The 23,318-nt window shown below is 43.0% G+C and overlaps 1 protein-coding gene across 1 annotated transcript in view; it reads left to right on the top strand.

Annotated features, from left to right (window-relative positions):
* Positions 1-23,318, top strand: part of TMC2 (transmembrane channel like 2) — a 101,348-nt gene that overhangs the window by 71,360 nt on the left and 6,670 nt on the right. Inside the window, exons 11-17 of the mRNA XM_069548176.1 lie at positions 1,208-1,396; positions 2,700-2,879; positions 4,290-4,439; positions 6,674-6,802; positions 8,454-8,521; positions 9,504-9,743; positions 21,945-22,070. Coding sequence (XP_069404277.1) covers positions 1,208-1,396; positions 2,700-2,879; positions 4,290-4,439; positions 6,674-6,802; positions 8,454-8,521; positions 9,504-9,743; positions 21,945-22,070 — 1,082 coding nt within the window. The remainder of the gene's footprint in view (positions 1-1,207; positions 1,397-2,699; positions 2,880-4,289; positions 4,440-6,673; positions 6,803-8,453; positions 8,522-9,503; positions 9,744-21,944; positions 22,071-23,318) is intronic.

Here is a 23,318-nt window from a genome sequence, read left to right as displayed (position 1 = left end):
TATATTGTCTATAGTTGTTTTCATGCTATAGCAACACAGTTAAGTAGTTATGAAAGACACAATGTGGCCTGCAAAGCCAAAACTATTTACTTTCTGATTTTTTATAGAAAAAAGTTTGACCAGAACTTTTTCATAGAAAAAGCTAGCCCTTGGCTTAGAAGACTCGATATTTTTAAGATTCAATTTTAATCTATTTGATCTGTAGATTTAAAACAATCCCAATGGGTTAGAAAAATCTCTCTGGGCATTAGTATCTATAATGTGGGTAATAAAGGTAACTACTATTGGTTTGTTGTTGGGATTAAGAAGAATAATGCATGGAAAGCATTTAGCACTGCAGCTGACATATGGTAAGTTTCCAATAAATCTAAGCTTTTGTCATTACATGTACCGAAATGGCAGTAACAACAAAAAATGTAAGTTTTTAAGATTCCTTTTTTTTTCCTTCCAGTTCTATTGAAATACAGTTGAAAGACAGCACTGTATAAGTTTAAGGTGTACAGCACTTATACACTGTATAAGTTTAAGGTGTATGCTTTAACTTACATCATGAAATGACTAGCACAATCAGTTTAGTGAACATCCATCATCTCGTATAGATACAAAATTAAAAGAAAAAAATTTTCCTTGTAATGAGAACTTAGGGTTTACTCTCTTAAAAACTTTCATATATAATATACAGTAGTGTCAATTAGTTTCATCATGTTGTACTTTGGGACTTCTTTATCTTATAACTAGAAGTTTGTATCTTTTGACTCCTTCTTCCAGTTCTCCCTCTGCCTCCAACCCCTACCTCTGGTAACCACAAATCTGATCTCTTTTTCTATAAGTTTGTTCGTTTGTTTAAATATAACTGACCTACAACTCAGTGTTACTTCTTGTTGTACAGCATAGCGATTCTATATTTCTATACAATTCAAAATGGTCACCATGGTAAGTCTAGTTATAATATGCCACCAAAGATATTTGCACACTTTGCACATGTGTACATTTCGTACTCATGACTCACTTATTTTGCAAGTGGAATTTTGTGCCTCTTAATCTCCCTCACCTACTGAAAATATATTTTCTCGAAGAAAAGTACTAACTCCCACAAGACCGCAATGCTACCACCCCAATTACTTAATTTCTGAAAATATAAAAAGTAGTCATCTCAGCAACCGAACGATTCCTTGTTATTATTCACATTTCATTTTCACACATCCAGGAGTCAATAGTGGATGAACAAGAGAGTAGCAAAGAAGAAAATGTCCATCTGACAAGATTTCTCCGTGTCCTGGCCAACTTCCTCATCATCTGCTGCTTGTGTGGAAGTGGGTACCTCATTTACTTTGTGGTGAAGCGATCCCAGGAATTTTCCAAAATGCAGAATGTCAGCTGGTATGAAAGAAATGAGGTAAGATGTTACACCTGCTGAAGTGAATATCCTGAAATTGCCCTGTTCCTATGCCATTCAGCTGAATTATTGAATTCTGGACTGTGGGACTTATTTTAAAAAGTGAAATTACATTGCTTTTAAGTCAAGTAACATGAACATCTTGAACAGTCACCTGTTATTAGGCTTTCATAGCTGGATAAAGCTGGATTCAATTAACCTGTCAATCAGCTAAGTAGCCAGTTGTAACATGAATTTTTAAAAAAGATGGTCCTTTCCTCAGGTCTCTACAGTGCCGTAAATCATAAGTCAGTTGTCTAGTACTGCATGGGTGTGATTCTGGGCTGCCCTTCTGTTCCACTGGTCTATTTGTTTATTCTTGCACTAATAACATATTGATGAACTGTGACTCTATAGTATGTCTTGATACCTGATAGAGTGAGTTCTCTCATCAAGATTCACAATAAAACATATTAAGGTTTTATTGTGATTGTGTTGAACCTATAAATCTCAGGAATTTGACATCTGTGGTAGTTGGCAAAAAATGGCTACAAGTTCTTCCCATTCTTATATGCAAATTTTTCTGAAATGTGATTTTATAGCCCCTCCCATGAAGAGGTGAAATCTGTTTCCCAATCCCTTGCCTTAGTCAGTGAAACAATAACAACCATGATAGAGTTCAGTTCAGTTCAGTTCAGTTGCTCAGTCATGACCGACTCTTTGCAACTCCATGGACTGCAGCATGCCAGGGCTCCCTGTCCATCACCAACTCCCGCAGTTTTCTCAAACTCATGTCCATCGACTTGGTGATGCCATCCAACCATCTAATCCTCTGTCGTCCTCTTCTCCCCCACCTTCAATATTTCCCAGCATCAGGGTCTTTTCCAATGAGTCAGTTCTTCTCATCAAGTGGCCAAAGTATTGGAGTTTCAGCTTCAGCATCACTCCTTCCAATGAATATTCAGGACTGATTTCCTTTAGGATGGACTGGTTGGATCTCCTTGCAGATGAGATGACTCTTAATGATTTACAACTTTCACCAAACACAAAGCACTGTCCCATGTGTTCATTCATTTCCTTCTCAAAGATTGCTATTTCTATCAATGTTACTGGTAACAATCATTGTGACAAGCAGTCCCAGAGCATATTGGTTCCTATGTCAGGGTCACACAGCACGTTGTGGAGACCCCAGGTGGGGCATTTCTAGAGGCAGAGGAGGGGGCAGGCAACTGGGAGATGGAGATGCATGACCCTGAGGGTACAGAGACGGTGGACAAGCAAGTGACATTGATGACAAACTAGCCCAGCTCTCCTGACTTCCCAGGTAGAAATTGTGATGTCTCTGCTTGGGATGTTCTGTCCCCCTCTGTTTGAAACTATTGCCACCCTGGAGAATTACCACCCACGCATTGGACTGAAGTGGCAGCTGGGGCGCATCTTTGCACTCTTCCTGGGAAACCTCTACACCTTTCTCTTGGCCCTGATGGATGATGTCCAGCTGAAGGTAGAGACCACAAACTTCTTCCCAATTCTTAGTGTCCACCATGTTGCTTGTTTAAATACAATAATTTCCTTGTGTATGATTTATATTAAGTAAATTTTAGAAAGGTCAGAAAAATAAAATGAAAAAATGTCACCAGATTCTTATGACCCAACTGTTAACGTTTTGCTTCAGTTCTTTACTGTCTTTTTCTTAGGCCATCTTTTTTCACATCCTCCTCCAGTCATTTGATAACCTTAATATTTTGTCTGCAGCCTTTCCAGTACTGTTTCTTAGCTGCCATATGTTTACTAGCTGACAAGTGTCCATTGAAATGAAAAGTGATGGTTGAGTTACCCTTTCATCCCTGCTCACCAGTTATGGCACACCCACCAAGTCAGGCCCTGGGGATACAGCAGAGAGCAAGACACAGTCCTGTTCCAGGGGAGACAGACTCATTCATCACAGCACTCTGGGCCAGGTGCTTCAGTTGGGGGTGAGCCCAGGGAAGCAGGACAGTGTACAGGAGGCGCTGCAGACCCTACCATGAGGGATCTTAGCAGACACTGGAAAAAATCAGAGGGAGAGCTTATGCAAATAGAGAACGTTGAGTTAGCTAAACAATGGCATGAAGGGCAGGAAGTGAAAGATGAAACTGGGCAAGGATCAGATGGTGATGCTCCTTTTTCCCATGCCTCCCTCCTCATGAATTTTCCTGAGATTAACAAGAAGCTGCTGGAAGATTCTAAGCATAGTAGTGACTGGATCTGGCCCTTGCCTGCCCTCCCTCTGCGTCTCTCACTTCCCTCCCACCCTAATAAACTGCTTCACCCCTCTGAGCTCACATTTCCTCCCCTCTTGCCTCACTCTCCACTCTCCTCCGCGTGTTTGACTAGTTGAGTTATCCTCCTGCAGTTTGGCTCAGACGTCCCCACCTCCAGGAAAGGGCCCCATGGTCTGAAGCGGATTTCCTCAGTCCCCAGAGGAAATTCCCCACAGCTTTTATCACTCTGTTCTGCACGTGTCTGTTCCTCTCTCTCACTTACTACTAGACTGAGGAAATGTAAGTGTCACTCACTAGGCTGGCAATTCTCTGAGCTAAACTCCGTTCACTCCTCCATCACTCTTGTGTCTCCCTTGCCTTATATGCCCAGAATAAATTAATCTCAAAATAAGAATGAATACTTGGATGGATGAGTAATAACTTAAAGAAGAAAAATTCCTGGAAAAAAACCCAGGAACTTCAGCCAGTTGCCCCTCCCCCTTCTCTATAGATTGAAAGGCTGGGGAGGGCAGTTCTGGAGAGACCCTGTTAAGGGATAAGGCAGAGGCTAGATGGTAGGGTTGTGGCATATGCTTAAATTGTTCTTTCTGTAGAAACTGTTGAACCTTCCCTGGCTCTTTCCAACCCCACATCTCCATCTTCCCTTCTAGCTTTCTAATGAAGAGACGATAAAGAATATCACTCACTGGACTCTGTTTCACTACTACAACTCCTCAGGTTGGAATGAGAGTGTCCCCCGGCCCCCCTTGCACCCTGCAGATGTGCCCCGGGGTTCTTGCTGGGAGACGGCTGTGGGCATTGTGAGTAATTATGCTCTCCTGAAAAGGTGGTCCCTATTCTCAGCTCTTTGTTATCCCTTTCTTGATGTTTCCATGTCTCCAAAATATCAAGCCAGCATTTCTTAGGAAAGTTCCACCTTTTCCCATTGCCCTTTTTTTCAGCGTCCCACACATTTCTCTATGTCCTCCATCTGCCAATCTTTACCACTTGAATTTATTTAGAGTTTCACTGCAGATTTCACTAAAAGCCTGAGGTTCTCCACCTGGAAATCATAAATACATAATCGTAAAAACTGGGCACAGGATTTTGTGTGTATATGCATCTGTGCATTTTTCTGTAAAGAGAATTAAAGGTTTTCATTAGAAAGTCAAAAATTAACAACAACCATTTCCACTTAGCCACTTTCACACTGTCCTTGTACTTTCACAGTGCAGATTTCTAAGGCTAGTGTTCTTTGCTTTCGCAGGCGGAAATCTGAAGTATTCACGGATAACATAGGGATCAGCTGCCATCTCCTCCTCAGCTGCATCTCTTTGCATGGGGTTTCTATTCACCTGTCACTAATGAATAATACACTCCCCTAGAGCATTAGACGGAGAAGGCAATGGCACCCCACTCCAGTACTCTTGCCTGGAAAATCCCATGGATGGAGGAGCCTGGTAGGCTGCAGTCCATGGGGTCGCTGAGAGCTGGACACGACTGAGCAACTTCACTTTCACTTTTCACTTTCATGCATTGGAGAAGGAAATGGCAACCCACTCCAGTGAGCTTGCCTGGAGAATCCCAGCGACGGGGGAGCCTGGTGGGCTGCCGTCTATGCGGTCGCACAGAGTCGGCCACGACTGAAGCGACTTAGCAGCAGCAGAGCATTAGAAAATAATGTTTTTAATTGAGGGTAATGAAGTCCAGTGGAAGAGGGGATTACATCACACACCCTGACAAACACTGCCTGCAGGTCCACCAGCAGATATTTTCCTGCTGCAGAGTCTCTTTCCCATGGGGTTCTGGAGGATTTTCTCTCTACTTGCTTCATGGAACGCTAAGACTCACTGCTTCTCATCTCCTCTGGTCCAGATTCCCCCATTGTCATTAAATCCTCTTCATTTTTAATGTGAAGAGCAACTCACATTTCTAAACCCATCACAGTTGTGTAACAGAGAAAGTCTTCACATGAGTAAAACCCACCCTCTTTGGAAGACAGAAGAGTTCATTACCTACGTGATTTCTTTGGAATATTCTGCTGTAGAATTTCTCTTTTCCTACCTCACATCCTTGGAGAGCATCTCTCTTGACTTCCTCCCTGAATGCCCATCACTGATTAAACCTTGCTTCTTTCTGAGCTTGCTGGTGATTATAGGTTTGAAGTGTTATGTCCTGCTTACCCATGTTCATCTCCACCCCAAACCCCAGAGCATCACCTTGCCCAGGTGTGGAGACCAAATACAAGTTGGTTTGTCTTTTACTTAAGAGCATTAGGATTGAGGAAAAACCATTAAAACTCATCAGCTGTTCATCCAGCAAACATTTATTAATCATCTTGGAAGATACAAAAATGAATAAAGCAGGCCCTATGCCCCTGGGAACTCCAAGTCTATTGGATGTCTTGAAGGTTTTAATGATGTCTGGTAGATCTTTTCAACTTTTTAAAAAATTAATAAATTATATGTACTCTGCAAAGCAGAGAAAACTTTGTTTCTTTTCTTTGAGCTCTTATTCCATGTGCCTCTGTAAAAAACCTAGGTTATTTTCTCTACATACCAAAAAAAAAAAAAAAAATCAATCAGCAGGGGGTGAAGAATGTCAGCAGCTGTCCCCAAGGAGACTGGTCAGATTCAGTCTTAGTTGGTACAGATGGTACTTCAGAGCAGGTGAGGGAAGCAAGGAGTAAGCCTTCAGATCTTTCATTTGTGCAATAGTGCTGATAACTGCCAAATACTGGGTGTTGCCAACTGCCAGGAAATTTGTATGCATAATCACTAAGCTTCCCAATAAACCTGCAAGGTTAACGTCAACATCAAAATGTTCAGAGACTATTCAAAGCAATAAATTAGTAACTTGTAACTAACTTAACTGGAACCTGTAGTAAGCATTTTTCAAGCATGGAGTCCTATCTCCATCACCATTCTGCTACCATGAATCAGAGAGTCACAGAAAAGGATATGTAGTTGGGGGGCATGGCATGGCTGCAGTCAGTTGGGAGAAGTGGGCATGGTCAAACCCTAACCACTCCCTTTCGCTTTGTTCCTTTTTGCAGGAGTTCATGAGGCTGACAGTGTCCGACATGCTGGTAACGTATATCACCATCCTGCTGGGCGACTTCCTGCGGGCTTGTTTTGTCCGGTTCATGAACTACTGCTGGTGCTGGGACCTGGAGGCTGGATTTGTAGGTCACCATTTCCTGAACATTCTGCAGAAAGGCATTCCAACCATCCTCTCTGATATAGTTAGATGCATTCTATTATTTTCTTTAGATGTTTAATGTCAATCTCTGTGAAGTAGTAAAGTATTTCATTTTTTTCTAGGCAAGATGCAAAATTCAATAGATAAAGAAGTTTTTAAAAAATATTTTCAAATTTTAAATTCCCAAGATTTAACTTTCCTGTATTTGGATTTGGGCTTCCCTGGTGGCTCAGAGGTTAAAGCGTCTGCCTGGAATGTGGAAGACCTGGGTTTGATCCCTGGGTCAGGAAGATCCCCTGGAGAAGAAAATGGCAACCCACTCCAGTATTCTTGCCTGGAAAATCCCATGGAGGGATTTGGCATATTTCCTCCTTTGATCCACGCTCATGTGACTTTCCTTTTCTCTCTCCTCACTTTGTTTTCCTCTTCTCTCATTCCTGTCACTTTTAATCTCCATATCTGGAAGACAAATCAGGAAGCAGATTTAAGCTGGCCTCACAAAGACCCCAGCTCCCCACTGCAGCTCCCCAGTGCTCACATACTTTGTGTCCTTTCAAACAGTTGACTAATCTCCAAAACTCTGAAAATCAGAGTCAGGTTGAAAATATGGATCTGTCTGAGCTCACTCCTTTCCAAGAGGAAGATGAGAAGGAGAAAAGAGAATTGGAGGAGTGATTGATCTATTTTGTTTGCTTTTAAAGCTTTCTTTACATTTGACTCCTCGTTTAATTATTTGCATTTTGTTATTTATTTTATTTACACTTTAGATTACTTGATTATAATTTCAAGATACATTTCTGATTAAAGCATTAATAAAACATTCTCTTAGGGGGTCTCCCAAGAACACACTGTCAACCTGCAGGCCCTAAAAGGTAAAATTCTCTCTCTCATTTTTTTTTAAATTTGACTACACCTTGTGGCTTGTGGAATCTTAGTTCTCTTACCAGGGATTGAACCTGGACCCCCAGCAGTAAAGGGTGGAGCCCTAATCCCTGGACTGCCATGGAATTTCAAAAAAAAAAATTCTCATTTTTTAAATTGAAGAAGACATTGAAGAATGCTTCAAGTTTGAGAAATTTAAAACTCTTTTTAGTGGCTTCCCTGTTGGGTCAATGGTAAGGAATCTGCCTGCCAGTTCAGGACCACAGTTTCAGTGCCTAGTCCGGCCAGATCCCACGTGCCTCGGGACAACTAAGCCCGTGGTTCAACCACAAGTATTGAACCTGTGCTCTACTGAGCCCATGAGCCGCAACTACCAAAGCCCAGGCACGTTGCGAAGCCATGTGCTCTGCAACAAGAGAAACCACTGCAACGAGAAGCCCGCGCACTGCAGCTAGAAAGTAGCCCCTGCTTGCCGCAACCGAAGAGCAGCAACAAGCTCTGCGCGAGCAGCAATGAAGACCCAGCACAGTCAAAAATAAATAAGTAACAACTAAATCTTAAGGGGAAAAAAACCTCTTTTTAAAAAGCTGAAAACATGTTAAAGAAATAGAACCTGAATCTGAGGTTCCTCTCTGGCCGCCAGAGCAGGCTCTTTGGGGTGGAGTGGCTTGGTCAGTTGGCTGGTAGTGGGATCTGGCTGACACTGCCTAACAGACTTTCTCTCTCTCTCCTCTTTCTCTCTTTCCCTCCAGCCCTCATATGCTGAGTTTGATATTAGTGGAAATGTGCTTGGTTTGATCTTCAACCAAGGAATGATCTGGTGAGTTATCCATTTCCTCTGGGCATCACCTCATCTGGGAAATAAAAAAGCTGGAATCGCAGGCTTAGCCTCTCAGTCAGCAGGAGAGAGGCTGGACAAGTCATCTGGCCTCTCTGAGCTCCTTTCCTTCACTTGAGCAGGACTAGATTTGAACCAGGATGGTGTCTGGCCCACTCTGCTGCTACTATGTACATAGCAAGGGGAGAGAAGAGTGAAGGGGAGAGAAGGAAAAAAAAGAAGAGGGAGGAAAGAGAGAGGAGAGAAGCAAGAAAGAAAAAAGGAAAAAGTAGGATGGGTAGGAAGGAAGAGAAAGAAAGGGAGGCAGGAGGAAGCAGTGGGGAGGAAAGATAGGAAAGAGGGAGACACCTGAACCAAGGAAGCTGCCTGGCTTCAGCAAGAGGCTTTCAAGTGTGTTAGTCGCTCAGTCATGTCCGACTCTGTGACCCCATGAACTGTAGCCCACCAGACTCCTCTGTCCATGGGATTCTCCCGGCAAGAATACTGGAGTCGGTTGCCATTTCCTTCTCCAGGGGATCTTCCTGACCCAAGGATTGAACCTGGGTCTCCTGCATCTGAGCCACCAGGGAACCTGGCAAAGGCTTTCAAGGGCTCATTGCCAGCCAATATCCAATTCTTTTAATTTAGGGATTTCAGATACTTTTCTGAGCAGCAGTGTAGTTTAATGGAGACCACAGAGTAAGAAGAGGCCATGTAATTTGCTCCGTGGCTGGAGGTGGGGCAGTGGTAAAATCCTGGCCAGAACCCAAGCCAGTAATGCTTGGAGCATCCCTGTCCTGAGGAATGGATGGCTATGGCTTGGTGATAAAGGTCCTGGTTAAGAGGGAGATCCCTTCCCTTGGGACCTACAGGGAAAACAGCAAGGCCTCCTGCCCCTAGCCCACCAGCCCCATTTCCTTCTGCCATCTTTCCCTGGCCTCTCCTGCTGTCTAGTCAACCAGGTGTACCATCTCTGCCCTTCCAGGATGGGTTCCTTCTACGCCCCGGGACTGGTGGGCATTAATGTGCTGCGCCTGCTGACCTCCATGTACTTCCAGTGCTGGGCAGTGATGAGCAGCAATGTCCCCCACGAACGCGTGTTCAAGGCCTCCCGCTCCAACAACTTCTACATGGGCCTCCTGCTGCTGGTGCTCTTCCTCAGCCTCCTGCCCGTGGCCTACACCATCATGTCCCTTCCGCCCTCCTTCGACTGCGGGCCATTCAGGTGCACGGTCTCGGTTGGAGGGGAGCAGCTCCTTTCCTGGGGCAGTCTGCTCAGAGGTCTCAGGCCCAGAATTCCAGTTCTGATATCACATCAGCCTGCAAAAGGCCATGGAGTGGAGCTTTGGGCAAGTTATTAACACTGTCAACAGAGCTTTCGGCAGGAGGGAGATGTTTTATGTTTGTGCTATCCAGTGTGGTAGCCACCAGCCACATCAGGCTGTGGAGCACTCGAAATGAGGACCAAGAAGTTCAAGTTCTAATTTTATTTCATTTTAATTAATTTTAATGTAAATAACCAGCAGTGGCTAATGGCTACCATATTTGTTATGGTATGGTTATAGTTCTCCAACTCATATTGGAAAGTGCAATTCTAACTTTTTAACATATGGATAATCTACTGCCCTGGATTGCCTTAGGATGAGTTAACAGGGAGTATTCTGAAAATGAAATGACCATCCGTTTACAAGTGCCACTCAAATGTGAAGCAGCTGCCAAGATTCTTGACTGGGTCCCCCTGCTCTACAGAGCACTATGGGCCAGACTAGGTTTAGAGACACTGTTTGAAGAGATAATTATGTAAAGAGGTGGATGGAGAGGTAATGTGTATCCACTGCTCTGCTTCCAAATGCAACACCCTCTGAAAACAAAGCCCTTTCTTTCCTGTGTAAAAAAAGACTCTGTGGTTCAAGAGTTTGGGATGCTGCCCCTCTTATCAGCCACCTCCTTACTTAGAAATACGCAGTGCACACTCCTTTATTCAAGGCTCTGTAGTAACGTGCAGGGAGATATGGTGTGCAAGCTGGTGCCTCTATCCCCGCTAACCACAGACCCTTGCTTCACAGAACACCATCCAGAGCCAGGAGGAGGGTGAGGCAAGTAAGGTGTCCACCCTGCACTTGTTCAACCCCAAGGGCAGTACCTCCTTAAGCTGTGCACCCCAAGGCCTCACCCACCTCACTCCAGTCCTGGCCCTGCCTGCTAATGTGGGTCCACACGCTTTGGGAAATGCTGAGCTGGAACTTAGTTTATAATGGACTGACCTTGAGAAAGCCTGTGGTTGTGCCCCACAGCAAGGGAGGAGTCCTTGGCAGGAGGGCTCATGGCAAAGTGTGATGGGGCTGAAAAGGGTTCCAGACAGAAGAAAAAGGGGGGCTGAATCCAGAATGGAGCACCAAACTGAGCCGTAGGAGGCCTGCATGCCAGGCTGAGGGTCAACCACAGAAGCAGAAGTGGCAGAAGCCTCTTTTGGCTTCTTCCTGAGCAAAGTTTGGAAGGCTGGGCTCTGGAAGTGAACACTGGTGCCCCATTTTCCAGACCGCCCACCTGTCCCAGGCAGGAGGTCAGAGAGTGGGCCCCCACCACGTCTGGCCCTCAGCACCTGCCCCTCTCTTGCTTCATCTGCTTCCTGAGGCCCTGGACAGCCGACCCCCAGATAGCAGAGGAAGGGACCCAAAAATGGAGCCCAGGAGAGCATATGGCTGCCACCTCCTTCCTATCCCTCTTCTGATCAAGACCCACCAACAGCTAGAACATTCATCACAGCTGTTCTCTCACTTGCTTCAGTGAAAGTGAAAGTCTCAGTCCTGTCCGACTCTTTGTGACCCCGTGGACTATGCAGTCCATGGAATTCTCCAGCCCAGAACACTGGAGTGGATAGCCTTTCCTTTCTCCAGGGGATCGCCCCAACCCGGGGATTGAACCCAGGTCTCCCGCATTGTGGGCAGATCTTTACCAGCTGAGCCACAAGGGAAGCCCAAGAATACTGGAGTGGGTAGCCTATCCCTTCTCCAGGGGATCTTCCCGACCCAAAAATCGAACCAGGGTCTCCTGCATTGCAGGCAGATTCTTTACCAACTGAGCTACAAGGGAAGCCACTTGCTTCAGAGCTTTACTCAGTGGGCTCATTTTCAGTGAGGCCTTCCCTAGGGATGGTAACTAAAATCACACACACACACACATACATACACCTTATCATTACTTCTGATGATCACATCTCTTCATCAACATCTAGCATGCCACTCTTTTTCCTTTTTTAATCTTATTTGTTGCCCATCTCCCCCACCAGACCCCACCACACCATGAAGGTGTGATTTTCTTTTTCTTCCTTTCTCCCTGGTTTACACCCAGTATCTAGGAGAAAACACCTGGTTTATGGTCAGTTCTTGAACCAGCCCCTTCACCTTGCAGAAATTCATTTTTCCAGGGAGGGATTTAGGGTTTGGACCAAATCCAGGCAGGCAACATAAATGAGTGAGGTGGACAGCATTGTATAGCATGAAGTTAAAAGTAAGGGTTGGCAAACTACAGCCATGGACCAAATTCAGACCACCCCTTGTTTTTGTAAATAAAGTTTTATTGGGACACAGCTTCATGCATTTGCTTGCATATAATCTATGGCTGCTTTCTAATTACAACAGCAGAATTTAAATAGCTCCAACAGAGACCACCTGGTTCACAAAATCTAAAATCTTTTCAGAGAAAAATTGCCACCCCCATGATTTAGAGCCTGGTCTGTTGTTTGCCAGCTGGGTCATCTTGAACAAGTTACACTGCAAATTCATCATCTCTGAGATGGAAATAATGGTAGTGCCTTCTTCATAGGGTGGCTGTAAGGATTTAGTGGGCTATTATCTATTAAGTACTTGGAGAAGTATGCTAATCCATTGTAGGACATATATACAAGTTTGTTAGTTTCAGTCCTGCCCAAATCTGGGGTAGCTGGTAGTCATAACAATACTATGAGGTGGTAAGCATTATCTATACCAAGGATCAGCTAACTTTTTCTTTTAGAGCCTGAAAGTACATATTTTAGGCTTTGAGGATCAAGAGGCAAAAATCAAGACTATTATGTAGGTACTTATATAACAGGAGAGGAACAAACATCCACAAAGTTTATATTGACAAAATTAAAAATATGATAATGATAGAGTATAATTTTTTTGTAGTACAGGGCTATGAATGAGAAGAATGGAATTCTTCTGAGGGAAAGGAGGTGATATTTCACACAATAGAAGGTCAAATTTACTATTCTCCATCATCAAAAATTAGGGGATTCCTTGGGGGTCCAGTGGTTAAGACTGCACTTCCACTGCAGGGGGGCGGGGGTGTGGATTCAATCCCTGGTTGAGGAACTAAGATCCCACAGGCCATGCGCCCCCCCAAAAAAGTCAATTGTCCTGCCCAGACTGCTGCCTTTGCTGCCTGGATCCACTTTAGTAACATGGCAACACATCTACCACCATAGGGGAAAAAACTGACACAGCTTCATTATTGCCAAGCCACTGAACTGCTATGCAACAAGTCAGGATATTCAGTTCCTATTCCTAATAAAAATGTACAGATATTAAAATGATTAAAAGTCATGAGAGAAAATGTTTACCATTGACATTGTTGATTCAGTTGTACATGATAGATTCAAATGTTTTCTGCAAATTACTTAGCGATGAATAAGAATAACCATAGTCTGCACGAACTGAAGATTTCACAAGCTATGTTAATTTGCTCAGTTGTGCCTTCTTCTTCACTGTATATAGTTTGACCATTGTCAGTTGTAGCACATCATAGCAGATTCTCCTTTATTTCAGTTGTGCTGAATCCCAGTCAATTCAGTTGTACTAAATTAGTGTTTTCAATTTCTTTGAGAAACTTTCACCCATATATGTCCTGCACAGAATATTCATGGGAGTTAATTCTTGAGTCACCTCAGACTTGGCATTAACTCCTCAAATAAATAACCAAGCAGTATCAGTTACATCTGTTGACTCATCAAAAGTCAAGGAAAACCACTTGAGATCACTTGCCTTGTGTCTGAATAGGACATTGTTCTCAATGTTTTCAACTCCTCAAGCAGCTGCTCTTGGTGGAAAATCTAGAAGTTTTAAGTTTATTTTCTCTGAACGCATTTCTTTAGCTCCTACAATTTAATTACTTCATCACTGGTAAATGAGAAACATGATTTTGGAAACTAGAGGAAAGGGGATCCTTGTTGTATAGACAGAGAGCTTAGCTAAACTATGTCCTTCCATTACATGGAAAGATAAATTTGTAAATGATAAACTTGAATGTTTAGCTGAGGATGTTTTTTCAAGATCAATCTTAGTAAAAACTATTTTCCTCTGTTTCTTAATTGAAGTATAGTTTATTTACAATGTTGTGCCAATTTCTGTTGTACAGCAAAGTAGTTATATACATACATACATTCTTTTTTAAAATATTCTTTTCCATTATAGTTTATCCCAGGAGATTGGATATAACTTCCTGTTCTATTAAGTAGGACCTTGTTTATCCATTCTAAATGTAATAGCTTGCATCTCATAACCACAAACTCCCAATCCATCCGTCCCCCAACCCCGACTCCTTGTCAACCACAAGTCTGTTCTCTGTGTCTGTGAGTCTGTTTCTGATTCGTGGATAAATCCATTTCTGTTCTATTTTAGATTCCACATATAAGTGATACCACAGGATAGTTCTCTTTCTGACTCACTTCACTTAGTGTGATCATCTCCAATGGTGTCCGTGTTGCTGCACGTGGCATTATTTCATTCTCTTTAATGGCCGAGTGGTTTTCCGTTGTATGCATGTACTACATCTTCTGTATCCGTTTATCTGTCAGTGGATACTTAGGTTGTTTCCACGTGTTGGCTATTGTGAATAGTGCTGCTATGAACACAGGGCTGCAGGTATCTTTTTGAATTACAGTTTTGTCCAGGTATATGCCCAGGAGTGGAATTGCTGGGTTATATGGTCGTTCTATTTTTTAGTTATTTTAAGGAACCTCTATAATGTTCTCCGTAGTAGCTGGACCAATTTACATTCCCACCAACAGTGTAGGAGAGTTCCCTTCTCTCCACACCCTCTCCAGCATTTGTGTAGACTTTTTCATGACGGGCATTCTGATCAGGGTGAGGTGAGACCACATTGTTTTCTTTAATTAATTTTTGTTTTATTTCTGTCTGTGCTGGGTCTTCATTGCTGTGTGCAGGCTTTCTCTAGTTGCTGAGAGTGGGAGCTGCTCTCTAGGTGCAGTGCTCAGGCTGCTCTTGCTGTAGAGCACAGGCTCCAGGGACACGAGCTTCAGAAGCTGCGGTGCATCGGCTTAGCTGCTCGCAGGCAAGTGGCATCTTCCTGGACCAGGGATTGAACCTGTGTCCTCTGTATTGACAGGTAGATTCCCACCCACTGAACCACCAAGGAAATCCCTTACTGTAATTTTTATTTGCATTTCTCTAATAATTAGTGATAGTGAGCATCTTTTCATGTGCCCACTGGTCATCTGTATGTCTTCGTTAGAGAAATGTCTATTAAGATCTTCTGTCCATTTTTCAACTGAGTGGTTTGTTTTTCTGCTGTTGAGTTTATAAGCTGTTTGTATATTTTGGAGATTATAGATGAGGAGATTTCTGAGCAGTGTTGAAGGTGCAGCCTTGTCACTTCTTGCCATTTATACTAAAATGTAACAAAGAGATAAATTGAGGAAAGAACTGATAAGCAAAAAGGAACCAGGACTTGATGATTTTAGAAATTCTCAGCCTAGTCAGACTGCAGAAGACACTAAGAGCAGATTCTCTGTCAGGAAAGCATGCTCTATGGAGAAAGTCAAGGGGGAAGCTGGACAACCTTTTGCTAGCACTTCTAAAGGATCATAAGATCTGAATATTCATTCACACAGAGGATTCTTTTAAGAATCTTTAAAGAAGGTTGTTTAACTCAGATCCTCTCAACCATCTGAGCAGAAGCCAGAAACAGAATATCCAGGAATGATCTGTGTAGGACTCTCTTGTGTAGTGAACTGAATTCCCATGACATGGGTAGAAGATCCACCAGGTATTTGAGAATGTGTTATGAGCAGTAACACAACTTGGACTGAAAGAGGAAGAAAAAAGACAAAACGAAGGAAGCTGTTGGACTCCAAATATCCTACAGACAGTAAACAGGCTAATTAAATCTCCTTAGCTTAAACATGCGCTACTCCTCAAGGAAAAGGAAGGATAATTCCAAGGCCAGAGTTTTGGACCGGGAAGGCAGAGCTGCAGGCAGGTATGTCAAGCCAAGGAAAGATTATTTTCAGGTCTTTGAAATCTAATGGAATTTGGCTGATTAGATGTCAAAACTTCTAGGAATTTGTGATTCCTTTCTTCCATCCTTTTTCTCCTTTTTGAATTGGAATGTCTATAACTGCTCTCCTATGTCTGGCCCACCATTGTGGTTTGGGAGTAAATAACATGACTGAAGTGACTGAGCATGCATATACAACTTGCTTTCTAGTTTCACAGCTCTCTACAGACAGAAAGGAATTTTGCCCCTAAAATGTATCATACTCTTGAGGTTCATCTACATCTGACTTCAGTTCAGTTCAGTCTCTCAGTCGTGTCCGACTCTTTGCAACCGCACGAGTCGCAGCACGCCAGGCCTCCCTGTCCATCACCAACTCCCAGAGTTCACTCAAACCCGCATCCATCGAGTCAGTGATGCCATCCAGCCATCTCATCCTCGGTCATCCCCTTCTCCTCCTGTCCCCAATCCCTCCCAGCATCAGAGTCTTTTCCAATGAGTCAACTCTTCACATGAGGTGACCAAAGTACTGGAGTTTCAGCTTTAGCATCATTCCTTCCAAAGAAATCCCAGGGTTGATCTCCTTTAGAATGGACTGGTTGGATCTCCTTGCAGTCCAAGGGACTCTCAAGAGTCATCTCCAACACCACAATTCAAAAGCATCAATTCTTCGGCACTCAGCTTTCTTCACAGTCCAACTCTCACATCCATACTTGACCACCGGAAAAACCATAGCCTTGACTAGATGGACCTTAGTCAGGAAAGTAATGTCTCTGCTTTTGAATATGCTATCTAGGTTGGTCATAACTTTTCTTCCAAGGAGTAAGCGTCTTTTTAATTTCATGGCTGCAGTCACCATCTGCAGTGATTTTGGAGCCCAGAAAAATAAAGTCTGACACTGTTTCCACTGTTTCCCCATCTATTTCCCATGAAGTGATGGGACCGGATGCCATGATCTTCGTTTTCTGAATGTTGAGCTTTAAGCCAACATTTTCACTCTCCTCTTTCACTTTCATTAAGAGGCTTTTTAGTTCCTCTTCACTTTCTGCCATAAGGGTGGTGTCATCTGCATATCTGAGGTTATTGATATTTCTCCTGACAATCTTGATTCCAGCTTGTGCTTCTTCCAGTCCAGCGTTTCTCATGATGTACTCTGCATAGAAGTTAAATAAGCAGGGTGACAATATACAGCCTTGACATACTCCTTTTCCTATTTGGAACCAGTCTGTTGTTCCATGTCCAGTTCTAACTGTTGCTTCCTGACCTGCATACAGATTTCTCAGGAGGCAGGTCAGGTGGTCTGGGATTCCCATCTCTTTCAGGACTTTCCACAGTTTATTTTGATCCACAGAGTCAAAGGCTTTGGCATAGTCAATAAAGCAGAAATAGATGTTTTTCTGGAACTCTGTTGCTTTTTCCATGATCCAGCAGATGTTGGCAATTTGATCTCTGGTTCCTCTGCCTTTTCTAAAACCAGCTTGAACATCTGGAAGTTCACGGTTCACATATTGCTGAAGCCTGGCTTGGAGAATTTTGAGCATTGCTTTACTAACGTGTGAGATGAGTGCAATTGTGTGGTAGTTTGAGCATTCTTTGGCATTGCCTTTCTTTGGGATTGGAATGAAAACTGACCTTTTCCAGTCCTGTGGCCACCGCTGAGTTTTCCACATTTGCTGGTATACCGAGTGCAGCACTTTCACAGCATCATCTTTCAGGATTTGAAATAGCTCTACTGGAATTCCATCACCTCCACTAGCTTTATTCGTAGTGATGCTTTCTAAGGCCCACGTGACTTCACATTCCAGGATGTCTGGCTCTAGATGAGTGATCACACCATCGTGATTATCTGGGTCGTGAAGATCCTTTTTGTACAGTTCTTCTTAATATCTTCTGCTTCTGTTAGGTCCGTACCATTTCTGTCCTTTATCAAGCCCATCTTTGCATGAAATGTTCCCTTGGTATCTCTAATTTTCTTGAAGAGATCTATAGTCTTTCCCATTCTGTTCTTTTCCTCTATTTATTTGCATTGATCGCTGAAGAAGGCTTTCTTATCTCTTCTTGCTATTCTTTGGAGCTCTGCTTCAGATGCTTATATCTTTCCGTTTCTCCTTTGCTTTTCGCTTCTGTTCTTTTCACAGCTATCTGTAAGGCCTCCTCAGACAGCCATTTTGCTTTTTTGCATTTCTTTTCCATGGGGATGGTCTTGATCCCTGTCTCCTGTACAATGTCACGAACCTCCATCCATAGTTCATCAGGCACTCTATCTATCAGATCTAGGCCCTTAAATCTATTTCTCACTTCCACTGTATAATCATAAGGGATTTGATTTAGGTCATACCTGAATGGCCTAGCAGTTTTCCCTACTTTCTTCAATTTAAGTCTGAATTTGGTAATAAGGAGTTCATGATCTGAGCCACAGTCAGCTCCTGGTTTTGTTTTTGATGACTGTATAGAGCTTCTCCATCTTTTGCTGCAGAGAATATCATCAATCTGATTTCAGTGTTGACCATCTGGTGATGTCCATGTGTAGAGTCTTCTCTTGTGTTGTTGGAAGAGGGTGTTTGCTATGACCAGTGCATTTTCTTGGCAAAAGTCTATTAGTCTTTGCTCTGCTTCATTCCGTATTCCAAGGCCAAATTTGCCTGTTACTCCAGGTGTTTCTTGACTTCCTACTTTTGCATTCCAGTCCCCTATAATGAAAAGGACATCTTTTTTGGGTGTTAGTTCTAAAAGGTCTTGTAGGTCTTCATAGAACCATTCAACTTCAGCTTCTTCAGCGTTACTGGTTCAGGCATAGACTTGGATTATTGTGATATTGAATGGTTTGCCTTGGAAATGAACAGAGATCATTCTGTCATTTTTGAGATTTCATCCAAGTACTGCATTTCAGACTCTTCTGTTGACCATGATGGCTACTCCATTTCTTCTCAGGCATTCCTGCCCGCAGTAGTAGATATAATGGTCATCTGAGTTAAATTCACCCATTCCAGTCCATTTTAGTTCACTGATTCCTAGAATGTCGACGTTCACTCTTGCCATCTCCTGTTTGACCACCTCCAATTTGCCTTGATTCATGGACCTGACATTCCAGGTTCCTATGCAATATTGCTCTTTATAGCATTGGACCTTGCTTCTATCACCAGTCACATCCACAGCTGGGTATCGTTTTTGCTTTGGCTCCATCCCTTCATTCTTTCTGCAGTTATTTCTCCACTGAACTCCAGTAGCATATTGGGCACCTACTGACCTGGGGACTACCTCTTTCAGTATCCTATCATTTTGCCTTTTCATACTGTTCATGGTGTTCTCAAGGCAAGAATACTGAAGTGGTTTGCCATTCCCTTCTCTAATGGACCACATTCTGTCAGACCTCTCCACTATAACCCACCCGTCTTGGGTTGCCCCGCGGGCATGGCTTAGTTTCATTGAGTTAGACAAGGCTGTGATCCTAGTGCGATTAGATTGACTAGATTTCTGTATGCTTTCAGTGTGTCTGCCCTCTGACGCCCTCTTGCAACACCTACCATCTTACTTGGGTTTCTCTTACCTTGGGCATGGGGTATCTCTTCACGGCTGCTCCAGCAAAGCACAGCCACTGCTCCTTACCTTGGATGAGGGGTATGTCCTCCCGCCACCCTTCCTGAGCTTCAATGTGGGATGGCTCCTCTAGGCGTTCCTGCACTATCTGCCTTAGATGATGAGATTTGGGACTTTGAGTCCATGATATTTAGATAAGCTGAGACTTCAACCATGTAGGGATGGTGGTGAATGTATTTTGCAGGTAGAATGAGTATGAATCTTTGAACCCAGAGAGCAGACTGGTGGGTTATATAATGGTTCCCCAAAATATCTAGGTCCTAATTCCTGAATGTTACCTTATATATCATAATGGCCTTTGATTATCTGATTAAGGATGTTGAGATGGGGAGATTGTCTGAATTACCCTGATCGGCCCTAAAAGTGTCCTTATTAGAGGGAGGCAGAGGGAGATTTGACTATAAAAGATCAGTAAGTGGTGTGACTTTGAAAGCAGGAAGAGATTTGAAGCTTTTATCCTGCTAGCTTTGAAAACAGAAAGGGGCCATGAGCCTAGGAATGCAAGGAATGAATCTCTAAAAGCTGAAAAAGGAAAGGAAACAGTCTTCCTTAGAGCCTCCCTCTGAAAGGGGAGCAGCCCTGCCAACACCTTGGTTTCAGTCCAGTGAAACCATTTCAGACTTTTTGGGCTCCAGAACTGTAAGAGAATAGTTTGTCTTGTTTTAAGCCACCTATGTAGTAATTTGTTATACAGTAATTACTGAAAACTGATACATCATCTAATACATTATAATTCAATGAAAAAATAATTTACACTCTATTGTGACTTAAGCATACCATTTGAAGTCCACTTTTCTTGTTTTTACAAACAAAAATGGGTATGCACTGGTAATTTTAAAAATAATAAATTACATGTCATAATATGGTGATATGTATGGTGCTTGAAATGCTGTCATGTTACAACTGCATCACTGCATTTTATAGTATGCTGTGCAACAGTGCTCAACATTGAGACAGCCACGCCATCTCTAACACAACTACTCATCTCTGCTATTATAGTACAAAGCAGCCACAGACAATACACAAATAAATGAGCATGGCTGTGTTCCAAAAAAACTTATTTACAGACACTGAATTTTTATGAGTCTCAAAATATTACTCTTCTTTTGATCTTTTCCAATTATTTTAAAATGTAAAAATCATTCTTAGCCCCCAGGCCTTATAATATCAGGTAACAAGCAGAATTTGGTCCATGGCCCTTGGTTGGCCAGTCCTGATTGACACATGAGAGAAAGGCAAAGCTTCTAGATGCAACATTTTGCAGGGCACTTTTGCCCCATCCTCAATAGTTCATATAAGTTCATGTCTATATTCTCTAAACAATCTTCTGAGGCAAATGCTGTTATTATATTTATAATACCACATTATACTATATCATTATTGCACTATATTTTATAGATGAGGAAACCAAGGCAGAGAAATTTTCAGTATCTTACCCAAAGATATCAAATCTCTGCAGCACTACCCAATAGAACTAGATGAGGGGAAAAAATCCACATCGGCTCCTCAAATATAGGAGCTATTAGTCACATGACTACTGAGCACTTGAAATGTGTGACTAATACATTGAATTTTTAATTTAATAGTCACATTGGACAGTACAGCTCTACCAGGGAGAGTGACTGTATGAATACAGGCAGAAGGTAAGAAAATTGTCTATGGTGTCCCACAGCTAATAAATGGAGAAATGAGGATTTAAATCAGGAATTTCAAAACACAAATTTCATTTCTTGGCACCAAACTACCAATCAAAAGCCAACAGCAGTCAGTAATCTCTGGGCGGGTATTTATGGAAGACAGTCTACGAAATGGTTGTTAGACATTCAAAGAATATAAAAGTTACTGTTGTAAACTGTCCAGGAGCCTACCCTAGGCAATCAATCTCCTGGAATTACAACCTGAAGACTAACTGTAGGTATCTTTGAGTCACCATGAAGGTGTCCATCACATCAGTCTCTGGAGAGCTGCCCCCAAGTCCAGGGGCCCAGAGGAAGCTCCATGTTGGTCTCTAAGCCACATCACAGACCATTTTCTCCTATGAGAGTACACAAGGAAAAAAACAAACATGTTCATCTTGCCAAGGAAGGGGCCAGGCACAGGAGACCAAGGTAGTCTGATAGATCGTTAAGGCATCATGGGCTGGGGAGTCAGGATGCTGGGGCAGCCCTGAGCCCTCACCTACAGGACATCCCCTCATGGGGCTTTTTTCCTTTTTCCAATTTTTATCGGAGTACAATGTTGTTATTTTCTGCTGTACAGCAAAGTGAATCAGCCATTTGTATACATGTATTTCCTCTTTTTTGGATTTCCTTCCCATTTAGGTCACCACAGAGCACTTAGCAGAGTTCCCTGTGTCACACAGTAGGTTATCAATAGTTATCTGTTTCATACATAGTGATGTCTATGTGTCAATTCACTGCAGTCCCTGTGCAGAAGAGCTCTGTTCTTCCAGGAGAGCAGTGGTGAGTGGCAACCTGGACCCTCCAGGTATGGACACAGTCATTCATGCCATGAGTTAAGACATATGCTATAATGTATCCTCTCCTCTTTCCAGTGGGAAAAACAGAATGTATGACGTCATCCAAGAGACAGTTGAAAATGATTTCCCAACCTTCCTGGGCAAGATCTTTGCCTTCCTCGCCAATCCAGGCCTGATCATTCCAGCCATCCTGCTGATGTTGTAAGTTAGCCAGGAGCCATGGCCCTGCCTCATGGAGACCTCCCCTTGCAGTTAAGACTTCCTTGGCAGGTCCTTCTTTCTTGCCCTCTCAATCTAGATTTCCCAGAAGTAGATCCTCAGACAAGGATTTAAGTGCAAGTAGTTTCTTGGAGGGGGCAGTGTGTGTAGGGACATAAGACAGAGAAGGGACAGGAAGGTGCATTCTAACTCCTGCGGTGACTTTAATCCTGATGGAAGCTCTGGGAAACAGTGTGCCTTTGAATTATGCTGCTCAAGGGTGAAAGATTGGGACATTTTAGATCAGTTCCCATCCATCATGTGTTGAGTGCTGCTGGGAGATGTGGCAGGGGAGAGGTGTTGGTTAACTCCCCGGCAGTTTGGGCCAGCTGCATCCATGGACAGAATGATTTCTGTGCAGGCTGGAGAGGAGGCATCAGGCACTGGCAATGTATGTCTTTCAGGGAACACAGTGAAGACAGGGCCCAAGGATAAGGGGAGTCTGGCAGCAGCTACAGCTCTCTCCAAAACATCCACCAGAAATATCAAAGACCCACCCCTCAAGAAAGCTGCGGCTGACGCAGCCTATCCCTGCTGGGCTCATGGGCTTTCTCTGCAGAGCCCCCCGTACACGAGAGCATTCAGTGCATCTGTCACCATCATCCTCACAGACTGAACATGTGAGTGGGCTTGGTGATCTGTGTCCCTAGTACCAGCTCCATGGCTGGGGCATAGCAGGCAATGAATGTTCAAGGAAGGAAGAGGGCAGTATGAAATAGTCCCAACATACAGACATATGCAGACAATCATGTACAAGATCACAAGATTCAACAAATGTTAACATTTTAGCAATATTTACTTCTAATTGGTCTCTTTTTAAAAGACATAAACATTACAGTTCAAGCCCACCTAATTTTTCTCTCTCCCTCCCTCTCCAAAGGTAACCACTATTTGGATTAATTTTAATCATTTTCAATCTGAACCATTTAATCACATGTATGTACTATTGCTTCTGAGTTATAAAATTTTTCATGACTGGTTCAGACTACACAGCTTTCCTCACTCACATTATGTTTGGGGGACTTTCTCATGTGGATACATGAACACACATTTTAATGACTCTTCTGTGTTCCACGGTGTCTCAAAAATAATCAATAAACAATCTATAATAGGAAGAGAAAAGGATTTTATTTGAGCCAAACTGAAGACTATATCCCAGAAGATAGCCTCTTAGATAACTCTGAGAAGCTG

This window comes from Ovis canadensis, chromosome 13 (genome assembly GCF_042477335.2).
Source record: "Ovis canadensis isolate MfBH-ARS-UI-01 breed Bighorn chromosome 13, ARS-UI_OviCan_v2, whole genome shotgun sequence".
Classification (NCBI taxonomy): domain Eukaryota; kingdom Metazoa; phylum Chordata; class Mammalia; order Artiodactyla; family Bovidae; genus Ovis; species Ovis canadensis.
This window is presented reverse-complemented; position numbering and strand designations above follow the sequence as displayed.